Raw genomic sequence first — 15,314 nt, 5'->3', positions numbered from 1 at the left:
AATTCCAGTACATAAGTCTTACTACACTCTTACTACAACCAATCCACAGTACTGTGCTGAAAGTTCTTTTATTGTGTACAGCAATGAGGACAATGAAAACATATGCATGTTCATCTGCAGTACTTTTTTCTATACATATGACAGTGCATAATGCAAAGATGGCATCCTTTCTAGTTAATCTCACACCTTTCACAAAAATTCAAAGGAATATTTACCGTCTGCTTGTCTTATGACACCTAGACACCAATGACCAATTATTGATTGAAAGATAAAAGGACTTTCATGGAAATACTGTATACAGTATTTTGGTTAAAAAGGCAATCTACCAATAAGATGGAACCACAGTTTCACTCTTGAATATTGATGGCTTTGACTCATACTGCTAGTAAAAGATGGGGTCCCACATTACAGCGCCAGGCATATAGCTGTACACTGCACCTAATATTCTCTGTAATACAATTCATAATAGCTATAATAAATGCAATACTGTATATATTTTTTGTTACCAGTGGCATTAATTACTAAGCATAGACACCATAATAAAAACTGTCTCACAGTAACATTTCTGTGGTAACCAAATGATTACAATGTACTGTAATTTCCTTTATATTACTCTTATTCTGAGGTTTACATACCTAAGAAAAAATTAGTGATAGTCAAAGCTCTTTGAAGTTTGATTTAAATGCCGCTCTTCATTATCAACACGCTTCTAATAGATTACAATAAGTAGTAACAATAATACAGTAATCCTTACCATCACCATGCACACTGAAAAACTGTGGATTTAACGTATATTCCATTAGCATAAAATTTGTTCAGAGGGTGGGGCGAGAGTTATAGAAACAATACTGTATACACCCTGTATGGGTATTTTGAGTGGAATTTCAAGGTCAGTGTTTTTCTACCTGCTTCACACGACAGCCCCTTTTTTTGGGGGTGTTTCCTGGATGCTTCATATTGTCTTTTCTGCTGATATGTGCTGTACAATAATATTATTCCAATTGTAAAAATCATAGCTTGGGAACTGTAAAAGGTAGTGTTTGTCTGGCAAAGATTTACCAGTGCTAAAAACAATTATAGTAACAATTAATTACTTATGAATGGCAACTACTCCACTTTAGTAATCATGAAAAACTTGGGCACTAATTGGGACCTCAAATGTTTGATATGAAAACTCACATTGATGACTGTGACCAACTATCAAGTATTGTATTTAAATGAATCACTGTACTTAACAAATTAAAGTATATGAACACATCTGAAAAATACGGCTCAGAAAGATGGTGGTAATTATTTGAAGTGGATTAAATTACAATGAAGCACTCATCAAACTGTGCATCTATTGGTTTGCCATTCACTAGTAAAAATGCAAAATCAAACACTAGAATAAGGAAAATTCAAAAATTATATCTAGTAACATGACAAGACATCCAATGGTACAAAATTTGTAGCATCTGGTGATTCTGCTACTTATCACAGTGTCCCTGACCATTGAATTCTGGACGCAAAAATCTACGAAATCATACTCTAAAGGTGCAGTGAGCTAGATTTGACGGTAACAACCACGGCCGCTGGACGTTAAATTACAGCACGAGTAGGAACTAGTTTAACCATCTATTTGTCTACTGCTAGCTAGCTAAGGATGGGTTAAAGAAGTCCTGTATCAGTGTTTCATATGTCACGCAACAGAGTCTGGATAGAGGCATGCTACCTTCATGGATATAGAGACATCTTTAATGTTTACATGTACAGTACTTGTGCTTCTTATGGACTACAGCGTATGCGTGCTAAGCTCTCTCTAGGCAAGGCAAATGTTTTGCAACATACAACTGATACACTACGATGTATCATGCATTACAGTTGGGCATAAGTTTGTATCACTATCTGCTATTCTATAGCATATATAACAATACTCTATCTTAATGGTTCAGAACCGATTGGCAATCAGAGCTCAAAAGGGTCTTTGAGCTCTGAAGTGAGCACCTTCTATTGAAAGAAAATCTTTGGCCACTAATAACCATAAACATTATAAATATATATCAAACGGTACAACAATCGGAAAAGAGGTCCCTTTTACGCAACCTTTAAGGAACTTACTATATAACTGTACAAACAACTGGGAAAAGAATCATATGTTGCTCGAGAGTTACTAAAGATTTACATTATAAAAGATTGTATTCATATAATAACATTTGATTACATAAATATTCTATCATATACAAATATAGTCTTTATACTGTTCATATAGGATATATCACTGTAAACATGATACGCACAATTAAGAAAATATTGCTGTATCTCTGATATAATGTCCCTGACTTCATGGTAATCTCTTAGTCTCAGAAGACCTAAGACTAAGTACAAAAGCTATCGTATGATTTCAGTGATTTTAACTTTTCTCCTTCACAACCCTCTTTACCTGGGGAAATCTTTGCAATATTGTTATTTGTTGAAGTATAGAGTTCTGGAGTTTTTCATTAGAGCAAAATACAGCCACACTATCAAAACTATTTCATCAGTTCCTTGATGAATGGAAGCTATCAGTCATTCACTATGAAAGTCCGTCCTTATGGATCTTCATCTATCGGTTCTTGCTTCCGGGTGAAGAATTGGAAAAAGGAGCCCTTAGACTGGTCCTGAGAGCTTGAACGGAGAAATTCTCTCTTCCCAACAGAGCTAGTTCTTGGGAGGAAAAGATTACTAGAAGAAACAGTTCTTCGCTTGAATCTTTCTTGAGCAAATACCTGTTGTGTTTTGGGTTGTTCCTTGCTAATGGCTGGTGCTGCGGGCTTCTTGGAAAACAAGTCACCAAAGAAAGGTTTCGACCTCACGGTGTCTCTACTCTCTTGTTCCCTTTCGCTAAGATGTGCACAACAATTCAGCGCTTCTAAGGATTCTCTGGTCTTCATAGTGTGTTGCAACACTGATCCCTGACGTCCAACATCTGCCATACTCTTCTGCATGATATCGGAAGATGATCGAGCCCTACTTTTCGTCTCTTCAGAAACCATCTTACTAAGTTCGTCATCACAAGCAGCCATGAGAATGTCGTCTGTAGAGTATGAACGAGTCAGAGGAGCATCTCGTCCACAAAGGAGGAAACTATCAGAGGTGGAAGTTCGAATGCCGGGTTTCTCCTGAAAAGCAAATGAGTCATATTATTTTTGGTGTTAGTAGTCATTAACATTCTACTTCAGAAGTTGTTAACACCATCAGATCTACATAAACTACTACACAGGATGTTTAACTCTGAAAATTCTTTATCTTCATTTTCAATTCTAAGTTAATATATTTACTACTTGAAACTACAACAGCTCAGATTTAATTTCTAAATAAAATAACCACATTGAACCTACAAACATGCTAAAAAAATTCAGAAGTTATATAAATATCCATTCCTAGAATTAACGACTGGAATTTAAATCACGACAGCATTACAGTTTTTTATATACGTACAGTATAATGGATTATTGTGATTTATATGAAACATGAAAAAATCCACTGGCAAAGCAGAATATTAAATACAATGCTGCCCTACTGTACAGCAATGAAAAGGATTAAAAACAAGAACAAGAATAGGTGACGATCACCAAGATATCAAAATTCAAATGACCTGGAAGTCACCAAATTGTTTTCACTAAAGAAAAACTTGCAAAATCACTGCAAATGATTTAAAGAAGCCACTATCCTACCTCATACGCAAGAGAAAAATTGAAAAGTTATGTAAGAAAAGAATATTTTCTTCTTCAAAGTACGAGCAAAAGCCTTCATCATTCCATCTTGAGCAGCCAGATGCATTACAGTTTGCCCATCATTCCCTTCAACATCAATTATAAATAACATGAACATGCAAATATATTAACTGCCCTGAGGAAAGCTTTGAAATGAGACAGCTCTACAAGCTTTTGAAAATGAAAATACCAAGTGGTCACACGAGCTTGGAAAAGCAGGATATTAAATGATCATAAAAAAATCAAGTGAGTCTGTACCCCTTATTGCTCTTCTGCAGTATAGTGATTACAGTAATCTTTGTTTTTCACTCTCACTTCTGACCCATGTTTACCTTCTAGTCAGTTAAATGACTTGGTACTATCCCACTGAAACTCCTCCTGCCTATCACCACCCTAATGGTACCTCACCTCAGAAGTTCCTGAGTAACTTTTGTTTATTTCCACTGTACATCTGGATTTGAGGTCTACATATGTCCTACCTCCTTGTTCTTCAGAGAAAAATGTCCTCAATAACCTCCCAGTTATCCATGTAATGGTTTTATTGTGCAATATTTTAAAACTTCTGTATACATATTCCATAGCTTAATTCCAGTTTCCTCATCTTGGAAAGAATGTCATGACCTTGTAAAACAAACGAGAATCCAGAGATTTCAAAAGCAACACTGTTCAGAGGTAATAGTTTGTGATGGAAATGTTCTTTACATCGATTAATGTATATAAGAACATACTACAATTAAAGTTTTCCACAACTCCCTGACAAAGAAACCCAAACTACCTAAATGAGTGAAAAGTCAAGATATGACTTAACACAAAAGGAAAAAAGGAATAGTAAAAGAAAGGTGTAATGCAAAATTCATGCTGTACTGTACTTCCCATGTAACCTAATGCTTCAGTACTGTGCACAGTACAGTGTGTTGCCTTTCTCTAATAACACATTTGTGAATCCAGACACTGAATACTACAGTATTAACAAAAATCAGATGTTTTATGGGTTTGTGGACTGGATGTGCAAGAGTAGAGCCTGACAAGATTTCCTTAAATAATGAATTTCCAAAGGTAACGGCTTCATTCACACCTTGTCTGGAACTGGTCTTGCAGGAAGGATTCAGATATACTAATATACTAAGCCAAAAAAAACATTAAATGGCCAAAGAGAACCTGACACAACAAATTCAAATAATCATTTTTGAAAGGCAATATGTATCATACTTGGTCCTTGTTCAACAGAGCACGAACACTTTGTGGGCTGATGAGCAAATGATTTTTCTGCTACCATTTGTCCTCTTTCTTTGCCACTGATAAGTTCTAGAAAACAAAACAACAAGCGAATACTAACCATTTTCCCATGCATAGACATAAAGCCTGGATAATCGGAAGCACTTTTCTTTACCCTTGGATCTAGGTCCTTGACTGGGTCTCGAGTCCTGATACCCAACAGTCGCAGAATGACGTCCATTTTTTTGGCGTAGTCCATGTGGCCTAGAACAAGATGTTGAGGAGTGAAATTTATAGATCTGGTATCTTGCATTGCAACCTACATTTTCTCACCATGTTTACTGTAAGATTTACTGTACAGTACTATGCTCTAGTTTGCACTTTGGATTTCCAAATACTGTACTGTACATCTTCTAGGGAAAGTACAGTGACATTAAATATATGACTCGGTGGTCTTACGGAATTAAATTATTGTAAGATCCACATAAAAGCATCTGCCATACTACACTGAGGTAAAGTTTACCAGCTACAATGTCAGAGAGGTCAAAATTGAACATCCTCCTATCCTGCCAGTCAACAGGTGACAGCCCAGCAATGCGCATTGTGCCAGTGGATGATCTGTAGAGGAAGCGAAGCAGCCAGTCTCCGGAGCAGTAACCGTTGATGATACGTCCTGATACCACATGACCTGAAACAAAAAAATTGTCAGGAATAATATGAAAGAGCCACATCTGTTGAGTGCATTAGAATACGACTAGCTTCATACTTCACAAACAATTATCACAAACAAAATACCAAATATAATATCAGATGACAATCATTCACTGGAAGAAGCCAAAACACTAACTTGCTATGGAGCTTTTACTAGTCAGACATAAGTTTCATACAATGAAGAAAGCAACTTCATATTAGTGTAACCAATGTATCACTCATCACCAAGGACAAATGAAAAAATAATAAAATCCTTCTTAAATCAAACCTTAAATTTTTCTACTTGTAGACTTTATTTTCAAGGTTATCATTTGTTCTGTGTAAGTTTCCCTTGTTGGTAAAACGACTGAACTAAAAGGTAAAATCAGAGCAATCATGACTTACGAAATTCCTTCCATTCTTTCCCATGCCCGGGTACCGGTGCCCCAAGAAATATGGCATCCTGCACAACTCCTGCACTTCCCTTCCGTTTTACCAGTTCCTGAAAGGATGGCTTTCTTTCAGTATAAATTACAGATGCTTAACCAATCTTTTAAATTCATCTATAAGCAAGGCAAATTAATAAGGGCCATTCTTTTAATAAGGTCTTTTGAATTAAGTGTGCACCTCAAGGCAGCAATATGTAACCCAAACTCTTTTTAATAGGGTCACTTGATTTAAATGTTGTACCTCAAGGCAATGATACATAACCCAAGCCATTCTTTTAATAAGTGTCACTTGATTTAAAAGTTGTACCTCAAGGCAGCTATTTATAACTCGAGCTCTTTTTAACAGGTTAATTTGAAATGACCGCTGTACCTCCAGACAGCAATATGTATAACTGGAGCTCTTTTTAACAGGTTCAATTGAACTGACTGCTGTACCTCGAGGCAGTAATATATAACTCGAGCTCCGAGGGAGAAGCCTATCAGAGTGACGGGTCTCTTGCCATGCTGCCTTTGCACCAGCACCTCTGCCAGCTGTCTGCCAACCTCCGCAGACCTCCGGCAGCAAACGCCCCAGGGATTGTCAATGATCGAGGCCAGCGTGAGGAGGGACGTTGGCCATGTAATGGCCGATATGATTCCTGTGAAAAGTAATCTGATCTGAAATGAAGTACTCTAATGATTTTGTTTTAAAAAACAAAACTTTGTTGTTCAGAATGTGACATATTTTTTAATATACTGTATATAAAAAAATAGCAAACTGGATTGGAAATAGTGTTTAGAAGGTTATTTGGGAATACTTTTTAATATGTACCCCAAAATTTTCAAGATTTTCACAAATAGAATGGTGAATATCAACGCCAATAATGTGAAGAATTACTTCTCATATTTCATAAGGGCACATCTAGGCCAGAAATAAGCATTAATAATAAACAGGGCACTGTTATTATGACCAATATCAAACACATCTAATAGATCCACTGAAGTTATACGCAGTCCTCTACATATGCTATAATCATATATATGAATTTCTGCACTGAAACTAACTATAAAACAATGACATTACCTCAGTTCTGTCAAGAACTCCAGAATGGCCTTACCAGCAAGGATAGTGTACTTGAGTGTTTCCTGAACAGCCATTGAAAGAGCAAACTGTAGGAGGTAGTCCATGGCCTGGCCCAACTCTAGTAAATAGGTAGACTCATAACGAAGAACATACTGGAATGGGAAAGATGAATTTCATAACTATATCAGTTAAAATATTCTACAGTTAAGCGACAAACATGGAGGAACATTAAGCTTTGTAATTAGTTCTTGGATCAGTGAAAAAAAATTCTCACAAATAAATACACTGTAATCAAGTGCAATCAATAGTCTCACAATGGTTTATAAAATCAGGTAAGATTACGAGGCTAGCTATGATGAAGCCTTTTCGAAACGTATTTATCTTTGTATCACTCTTCCACTGCAAGAGACTGAAGTACAATGCCTTACAATAGGCTATACAGTATTATGTTGAGTGGTTACTGTATATAAAGCATTCTCATTAAGACCTAAAGCCTTTAATTTTTCGTTTCTCAGGTAAAAACAATAAACATTTCTGTCAGAAATCAAATCAAAAGCTGAGGCAGCAATTCTACACATAAATGTCAAGCTTAAACACTACAATAAAAGCCCGAATATTAATTACAGTACACATTTAAAAATGCTGTAAAGGTAAACCAGTATGTACCGTAATTACTGTGCATAGAAAATAGAATTTAAGCTTAAAAACTGCTACAGATCCCTGGGTATTAATTACAGTACATTTAAAAAATGAAGTTATTGTACATAAAAAATATCTGAATCTCACCTGTTCTCGAGAATGATACAAAGTCCTCCAGGGCTCCATGAATTCAGCAGGGTCCTCTTTGGTCAGCCATCCGCTGATGGCGATGGTTATGTGCAAGTGGCTTCCTTCGGACAAGCTTTCGAAAGCAAACTCTTCGATATCACCAATGCGTTTCTGCATTTTAAACCCTAGACGAAGAAGAAGGCACTTAATAATCTCTTAAGAGGTTCAGACTACAGTAGAATATTTAGATTTTGATGATGAATTACAGTATACTGTTTTTGAAAGGAATAATTCCTCTCTACCAACTTTACGTGCAGTACTTGAACAATTTAACCCATGAAAGCAGTTTGCAATCTAGAAATACTTTCCGTAGAAGAATGAGTCACTGCTTATTTAGGCTGCTTTCAAGAACTGTCCTTCACACCCCACGTTACTCAGTGAGGTCTTACCTGTAAGTCCAGCACCAGCCACTCCAAACATGGACCCTACGACAGCTATTCCAGCTGTTGAGGATATAGCAGCGGCTCCACCTGGAATAATACAGATGGTAAGATGTACATATTTAAAGGTAAACACTGATTAATAATTAGTCACTTATAAACTAATGTACTAAGATACAGTAGTGTACCTTAAGGCATTACAGAAGTCTTATGAACTGTAATTCTGTACTTTTTAAAATAAATACTGGAACGTTATTACTGTTGCTGATGTTACTGTAAATATTAGTTATTATAAAATAAAGGCCTTATATATACAGTATTTACAAAATTCTTTGCGCTTCATCTATCAGTTTCTCTACCTCGAACACTTATAAATCTCCACATACACAGCCTTTCCACTAAAGAAAGAATATAGATCTCCACATAAATCCCCACTACATATGAAATATATAAATCTCCCCTTATTCTGGGTAGGCATGGCTGATTCTTAGTGTAAATCAGCCATGCCTACCCGGTTTCTCCACCTCAAACAGATGATATCAATCTCCACACACACACACAATCTTCCCAACAAAGAAAGAGTATAAGTCTCCACAAAATCCCCCAATGCATAAATAAGAAATATTATATAAATCTCCACTTATTCTGTACGTTTGTTGACTTAGCGGATTCAGGCATGCCTACCCAGTTTCTCTACCCCAAACAGACGACATAAATCTCCACATACACAATTTTCCCACCAAAGAAAGAGTCATTATACCGTAAAAATCTCCACAGAATCCCAATGTCTTCACACGCAGTTCATTTTCACTACTAAAACGAACCTCTTACCTGCCCCAATGATTGTTCCTATTCCAGCACCAATGAAGGGGGCCGCCAGCCCACCTGTCAACCCTAGGACGGCCCCTCCCCCCAGGGTCGCCAGACCGATGGCCGTGTAACGCCTGATTTTCTTGTAGCGGTTACGCTTGGATTTTTCCAGTTCCTCTTCTCTGGGGATAATAATAATAATAATAATAATAATAATAATAATAATAATAATAATAATAATAATAATTAGACGTACTGAGAGGGCATATATTTTCCTCGATTTCCTAAAAAAAGTTATAAATTTTATTTAGTTTTGGTCTGTTAAGTCACTGGGTATTAGAGAGAGAGAGAGAGAGAGAGAGAGAGAGAGAGAGTCAATGACGTAGTGATTACTTACTCCGAAGGAGGGACGTGTTCCATGGTGAGATACTCCAAGACAGACTCCTCGTACATCTCCAGGAGGTCGACACTCACCTGCAGCAGACAGGTGACGTGAGTGATCAGCACTCTGATCCTCGCGTCGTAGCACCCTACGGGAAGAAGAAGAGGTGGCGGTGGTGAGATGACGTCACGCTTCTCGCTAGGTAAACATTGAGTACCTCGATGTTTTTACAATTTCTCTTGGTTTAGGTTTTTGTTTTTGGCATAATGGTATTTTCAGGGGTGGCTCAAGAGAAGAGACATAACATATCACTATCTTATTGACGTGTACTGATAATTTCAACACCAGAAGCATAATACAACCATACTTGGGATTCATCAACAGTATGTCTAACGTGAGCACATACACACACACTCACTTCCAGAATGCTGTGGGGCCCTGCTTTCCAGCAACTCTTTCACCCCATTTATACATATCTACTGTATATACCTTAGTTATTTAGCTTATGGGAGATTGTAAGGAACATAAGGGAAGGGTTAAAATACCAAAATTGATAACTTTCACCAATCAGCTTATGCTAATGAAAACAAACACAAATTAATATGTATAAACTCTACATCATGAAAAAATTACAAACTCTAGCAGTCCCAAGCCAGGAGACAAAGAGGAGGGTCCAGGTTACAAATTACTAAGCGTTACTGGAAACTGTAACAAAACACAGAGGTCTGGTTCAAGCTGCAATGTGACATTACTAACCTAGATAGGCAACAGGTACGAGGAGTTTAATAAGGTATATTCATAACAAACAATTATATTTTATATTTTTCAAATGAGGCATTACCTTCAAATATCGTGAGTTCTTATATACACAAGCGTTTCATACATCACAGACTACAGCCATAAAAAAAGTATGACACTGACTTTTAAATAAATCACTCTGATAAACACAGACGGTCTCTATTTATAGAGGAAACATTCAACAACAAAATAAATTATATATTTCGTTTTAAAAACTCGCAATAACACACTAAATAATCCAACATGAAAGAAGTGATTACAACACCATATTATTTCAACCAAAGCAAAACCCCAGAAAAAGTCCCAACTTATAAATTACAGTTCACTGATTATCCAGGTAAACAAACTTCAAAGAAACACAAAACAAACAAACAAAAAAAGCTAAACAAACAACAACGGTCAAAAGCGAAGGGACAATTCCGCTTCATTGAACCCACTAAAAAACAAAAAAACAAACTCTTCTGTGGTTGAATAAAGGCACAAGTTTTTCGAGGCTGGGGCAGATCAGAAGGTATGTTCTCATTTTCTTTTGTTTCTTCTTCTTCTTCTTCTTCTTCTTCTTCTTCTTCTTCTTCTTCTTCTTCTTCCCTTCGTTCGTCGATTTCTACAGCTAATTCTCTCTCTTTATTGTCTATTACATTTACTTTTTCGGTCTTTATTTCTTTGCCTTATCTCTCTTTTCCCCGTGTCTTTAATTTTTCTCTCTCCTTTCCCCGCGCGTTTAATTTTATTATCCTATTTTCCTGCCTCTGTCTTTCTCTACCCATTAATAACCTCTTTTTATACATTTCCCTTCACTATCATAAAATGTAAAAAAAAATAATGCTGGCTTTAGATCAACATAATTCTCCAGCATATATATATATATATATATATATATATATATATATATATATATATATATATATATATGTATATATACTGTATGTATATATATGTATGTGTATATATATATATATATATATATATATATATATATATATATATATATATATATCTAACACTACCCACTGATAATACCCAGGACGCAACTTTCCTCACAAAAGGGAAACTAAAACTTTATATAATAATAATAACGAGGAGTTCGCCCGATTCCTCTGACAGATTAATAACAAAGACAGGTGCCTCCTGGGCACACAGGGAAGTAATTAGGGACAGAGGAAGGAAGGAGAGAGAGAGAGAGAGAGAGAGAGAGAGAGAGAGAGAGAGAGAGAGAGAGAGAGAGAGAGAGAGAGAGAGAGGTATTAAGAAAGACAGACTCCTACGCTCTGAATGATGAAAGGGCTTAGCTACTTAAGGCTGTTGTTAACAGGTCGATGGACGACCGGTGGGTGTATGTAATTATAAATATATATACATATACATACATATAGTACATACATACATACATAAACACGCACGCACAAATATGTACATACATACAAACACACACACATATATATATATATATATATATATATATATATATATATATATATATATATATATACATAGAGAGAGAGAGAGAGAGAGAGAGAGAGAGAGAGAGAGAGAGAGAGCTTATGTAGGCAATTACCCTCCCTTGATTAATATAAGTACTAAATTATGTATATAATATATCTACTAAATTATATTACATATATACAGAGAGAGAGAGAGAGAGAGCTTATGTAGGCAATTACCCTCCCTTGATTAATATAAGTACTAAATTATGTATATAATATATCTACTAAATTATATTACATATATACAGAGAGAGAGAGAGAGAGAGAGAGAGAGAGAGAGAGAGAGAGAGAGAGAGAGAGAGAGAGAGAGAGAGAGAGACTCAACGCCCACGAGTAAATACAAAAATACAATTCCTGACGAAAGCCTGTCCTAAATCCTAATACAAGCAAAAGCTAAAAAAAATAGAATAGAAAAATAAAAAAATCCTTTTTGAAGTAAAACACACAATCCGAGTAAGGTGATTAAATGCAGGCGGGAGATTCAAGAGGAAAAATCCTCTGGGTTTCAGAAAATGTGAAGCAATGACTGACATGTGTTAGGTGTACGTCAGAATCAGCTCTGGGATATTTTTTGTTTTAATGAAGAGAAATTTTACATAATTGTTTAATTACTTGGGGAGGCATTCATTCATTCTCTCTCTCTCTCTCTCTCTCTCTTAACCCAGTAATGTCCGTGCCAACTAAATAAGGAAAAGTTAATACCTAGTGTAACAGAAAAATACGTGTGTGTGTTTGAGAGAGAGAGAGAGAGAGAGAGAGAGAGAGAGAGAGAGAGAGAGAGGGAGAAGTGAGAGAGAGAGACTGGAAGGAGGGATGAATGTGTAACTCTCTCTCTCTCTGTCTCTCTCTCTCTCTCTCTCTCTCTCTCTCTCTCTCTCTTGTCTCTCTCTCTCTCAAACACACACACATATTTTATATATATGTGTGTGTGTGTGTCGTGCACACAAACACACACACACATATATATATGTGTGTGTGTGTGTTTGAGAGAGAGAGAGAGAGAGAGAGAGAGAGAGAGAGAGAAATTCCACTTAGGCCATGCGAACCCAAACTTCGAAAACTCTTAACTTTTTCCAACTTTTAAACCAATTCCAGTTCCCGGCGATTCTGACGAGATACCGACGTGACTCAGAAGATAAAAAGTGAAAGGAAACAGCTGACTTAAGGATAAGAGAGCGCAGGATCCTTCCCAAAGGATTCTTCTTAAGTCAGAGTACAAAGGATATTTTTTTTTTGAGGGGGGAAAGGGTTACGGTCAAATTACACACACACATACACACACAAACACATACACTCATATAATGTTTGGTTTCTATGAAACAAATTCTACAAGCACACAGGAGATTACAACAAGTTATTGAAAGCACAAGCTGAAACTGTAGCAAAAACTGGTCTGTTTCAATGTTTTCCTCGTGTTTTGTGAAGAGAAAGCGTGCAAGAGATTGCATCACGGCTATAAACAAATGTCTATGAATATATATACACAGTATATATATATATATATATATATATATATATATATATATATATATATATATATATATATATGTGTGTGTGTGTGTGTGTGTGTGTGTGTGTGTGTGTGTTAAATGAGACAAAGAGAAAGTTTATCATAAACAATAACTTTGGCAATCTCATCACTCAAACAATGAATAGTTTTATTTATTACACAGATTTATCAACAAAACAAATTAGCTACATAAATATAAACAAGAATTTTCATTGAATATATTTATTTATTGATACAATCAACCGGCGTCACTTTGCAAAAAGCTGGTTATTTTTATAAAAGGTTATTATAACATACATATATATACATATGTATGTGTATATATATATACATATATATATATATATATATATATATAATATCACCAAATGTTGATAAAATATAATTAAATATTTGTAATCTGATACATTCTGACCTTGAAAAAACGCGATCTATTCAACATGACCCCTGTGCAATGTATCGATTAAAATTTTGCGTGTGACCTTGACCCGGGTTCAACGGAGGTAGGTCACACTTTTAGTGGGTCCTACAATTTCTACGAAAAATAATTTAATTAGGCATTTGGTACTTTAAAAGGTAATGTGACATATTATTTTTAATTTTTTTCCTCTTCATAAAGTCTTGCTTTCTAAACTTCCAGTTCATTATTCATCATGTTAATCTTCCCTACTCTCTCTCTCTCTCTCTCCACATCACATTTGCTAATATAATTATTTTCTTCTCTCTCTCTCTTTTCACACTTCATAATGTCTTGCTTTCTAAACTTACAATTCATTATTAATTATAATTTCAATTTCTCTCTCTCTCTCTCTCTCTCTCTCTCTCTCTCTCTCTCTCTCTCTCTCTCTCTCTCTCCAACATCACAACAGACCACTTTACCTTTTATGAATTTTTTTTATCAGTGTGACAATATGAACAATTACTATAAAAATCAGTATGAAGTATTTTCAGTCACTACGACAATCACTATAAAAAGTATTTTCGGTCACTATAATGATCATTATAAACAATTTGAACAATTACTATAAAAATCAGTATGAAGTATTTTCAATCACTATAACAATCACTATACACAGTATTTTCAATCACTATAAAAATCACTATAAAGAATTTTCAATCACTTTAAAAATCACTATAAACAATTTGAACAATTACTGTAAAAATCAGTATTAAGTATTTTCAGTCACTATAACAATCACTATACAAAGTATTTCCAATCACTATAACAATTACTATACAAAGTATTTCCAATCACTATAACACTCACCATAAAGAATTTTCAATCACTGCAAAAATCAGTATGAAGTATTTCAATCACTATAACAATCACTATACAGAGTATTTTCAATCACTATAACAATAACTATACAAAGAATTTTCCGTCACTATAACAATCACTATAAAAAGTATTTTCGATCACTATAACAATCACCATAAAGAATTTTCAATCACTGTAAAAATCAGTATGAAGTATTTCAATCACTGTAAAAATCATCATGAAGTATTTCAATCACTGTAAGACCCACTATAAAGTATCTTCAACCACTATAACAATCTCTATACAAAGTATTTTCAATCACTATAACAATCACTATAGAGCATCTTCAATCACTATAAAATATTTTCATATTTTCCATAACATTGAAATAATCCAGCCTACTGCATTGCGTAAAAAGATTACCAACGTGTGCAGACACGTTAAGCTGTCGTGGGCGGCAGATTAGCCTTATGGAATAAGGTGGGGGAGAGTAGGTGTTAATCTCTCTCTCTCTCTCTCTCTCTCTCTCTCTCACACACACACACCCACAAGTCGTAATCCCGTGTACACATTTTAATCGTTATCTAGCAAATGAGAAATGACAGTATACAAACTCCCCCCCTCTCTCTCTCTCTCTCTACGAATACATTCACTGTTGATAAATAATGAGGAGGAGGAGGAGGAGGAGGAGAAGGAGGAATAATGATGACTCACCC

The 15,314-nt window shown here is 35.5% G+C and overlaps 1 protein-coding gene across 1 annotated transcript in view; it reads right to left on the bottom strand.

Annotated features, from left to right (window-relative positions):
- Nucleotides 1-609: 609 nt before the first annotated feature.
- The window catches only part of LOC136852955 (transmembrane and coiled-coil domain-containing protein 4-like), a 272,962-nt gene continuing 258,257 nt past the window's right edge, over nucleotides 610-15,314 (bottom strand). The window contains exons 4-13 of the mRNA XM_067128027.1: nucleotides 9,564-9,696; nucleotides 9,188-9,348; nucleotides 8,366-8,446; nucleotides 7,935-8,101; nucleotides 7,183-7,300; nucleotides 6,521-6,723; nucleotides 6,042-6,138; nucleotides 5,470-5,634; nucleotides 5,068-5,210; nucleotides 610-3,137 (exon numbers count right to left, since the gene is read on the bottom strand). Coding sequence (XP_066984128.1) covers nucleotides 2,568-3,137; nucleotides 5,068-5,210; nucleotides 5,470-5,634; nucleotides 6,042-6,138; nucleotides 6,521-6,723; nucleotides 7,183-7,300; nucleotides 7,935-8,101; nucleotides 8,366-8,446; nucleotides 9,188-9,348; nucleotides 9,564-9,696 — 1,838 coding nt within the window. The 3' untranslated portion in view covers nucleotides 610-2,567. The remainder of the gene's footprint in view (nucleotides 3,138-5,067; nucleotides 5,211-5,469; nucleotides 5,635-6,041; nucleotides 6,139-6,520; nucleotides 6,724-7,182; nucleotides 7,301-7,934; nucleotides 8,102-8,365; nucleotides 8,447-9,187; nucleotides 9,349-9,563; nucleotides 9,697-15,314) is intronic.

This window comes from Macrobrachium rosenbergii, chromosome 26 (assembly GCF_040412425.1).
Source record: "Macrobrachium rosenbergii isolate ZJJX-2024 chromosome 26, ASM4041242v1, whole genome shotgun sequence".
NCBI classification, from domain to species: Eukaryota; Metazoa; Arthropoda; class Malacostraca; order Decapoda; family Palaemonidae; genus Macrobrachium; species Macrobrachium rosenbergii.
The sequence above is the reverse complement of the archived record's forward strand: the minus strand, read 5'-3'. Positions and strand labels throughout refer to the sequence as shown.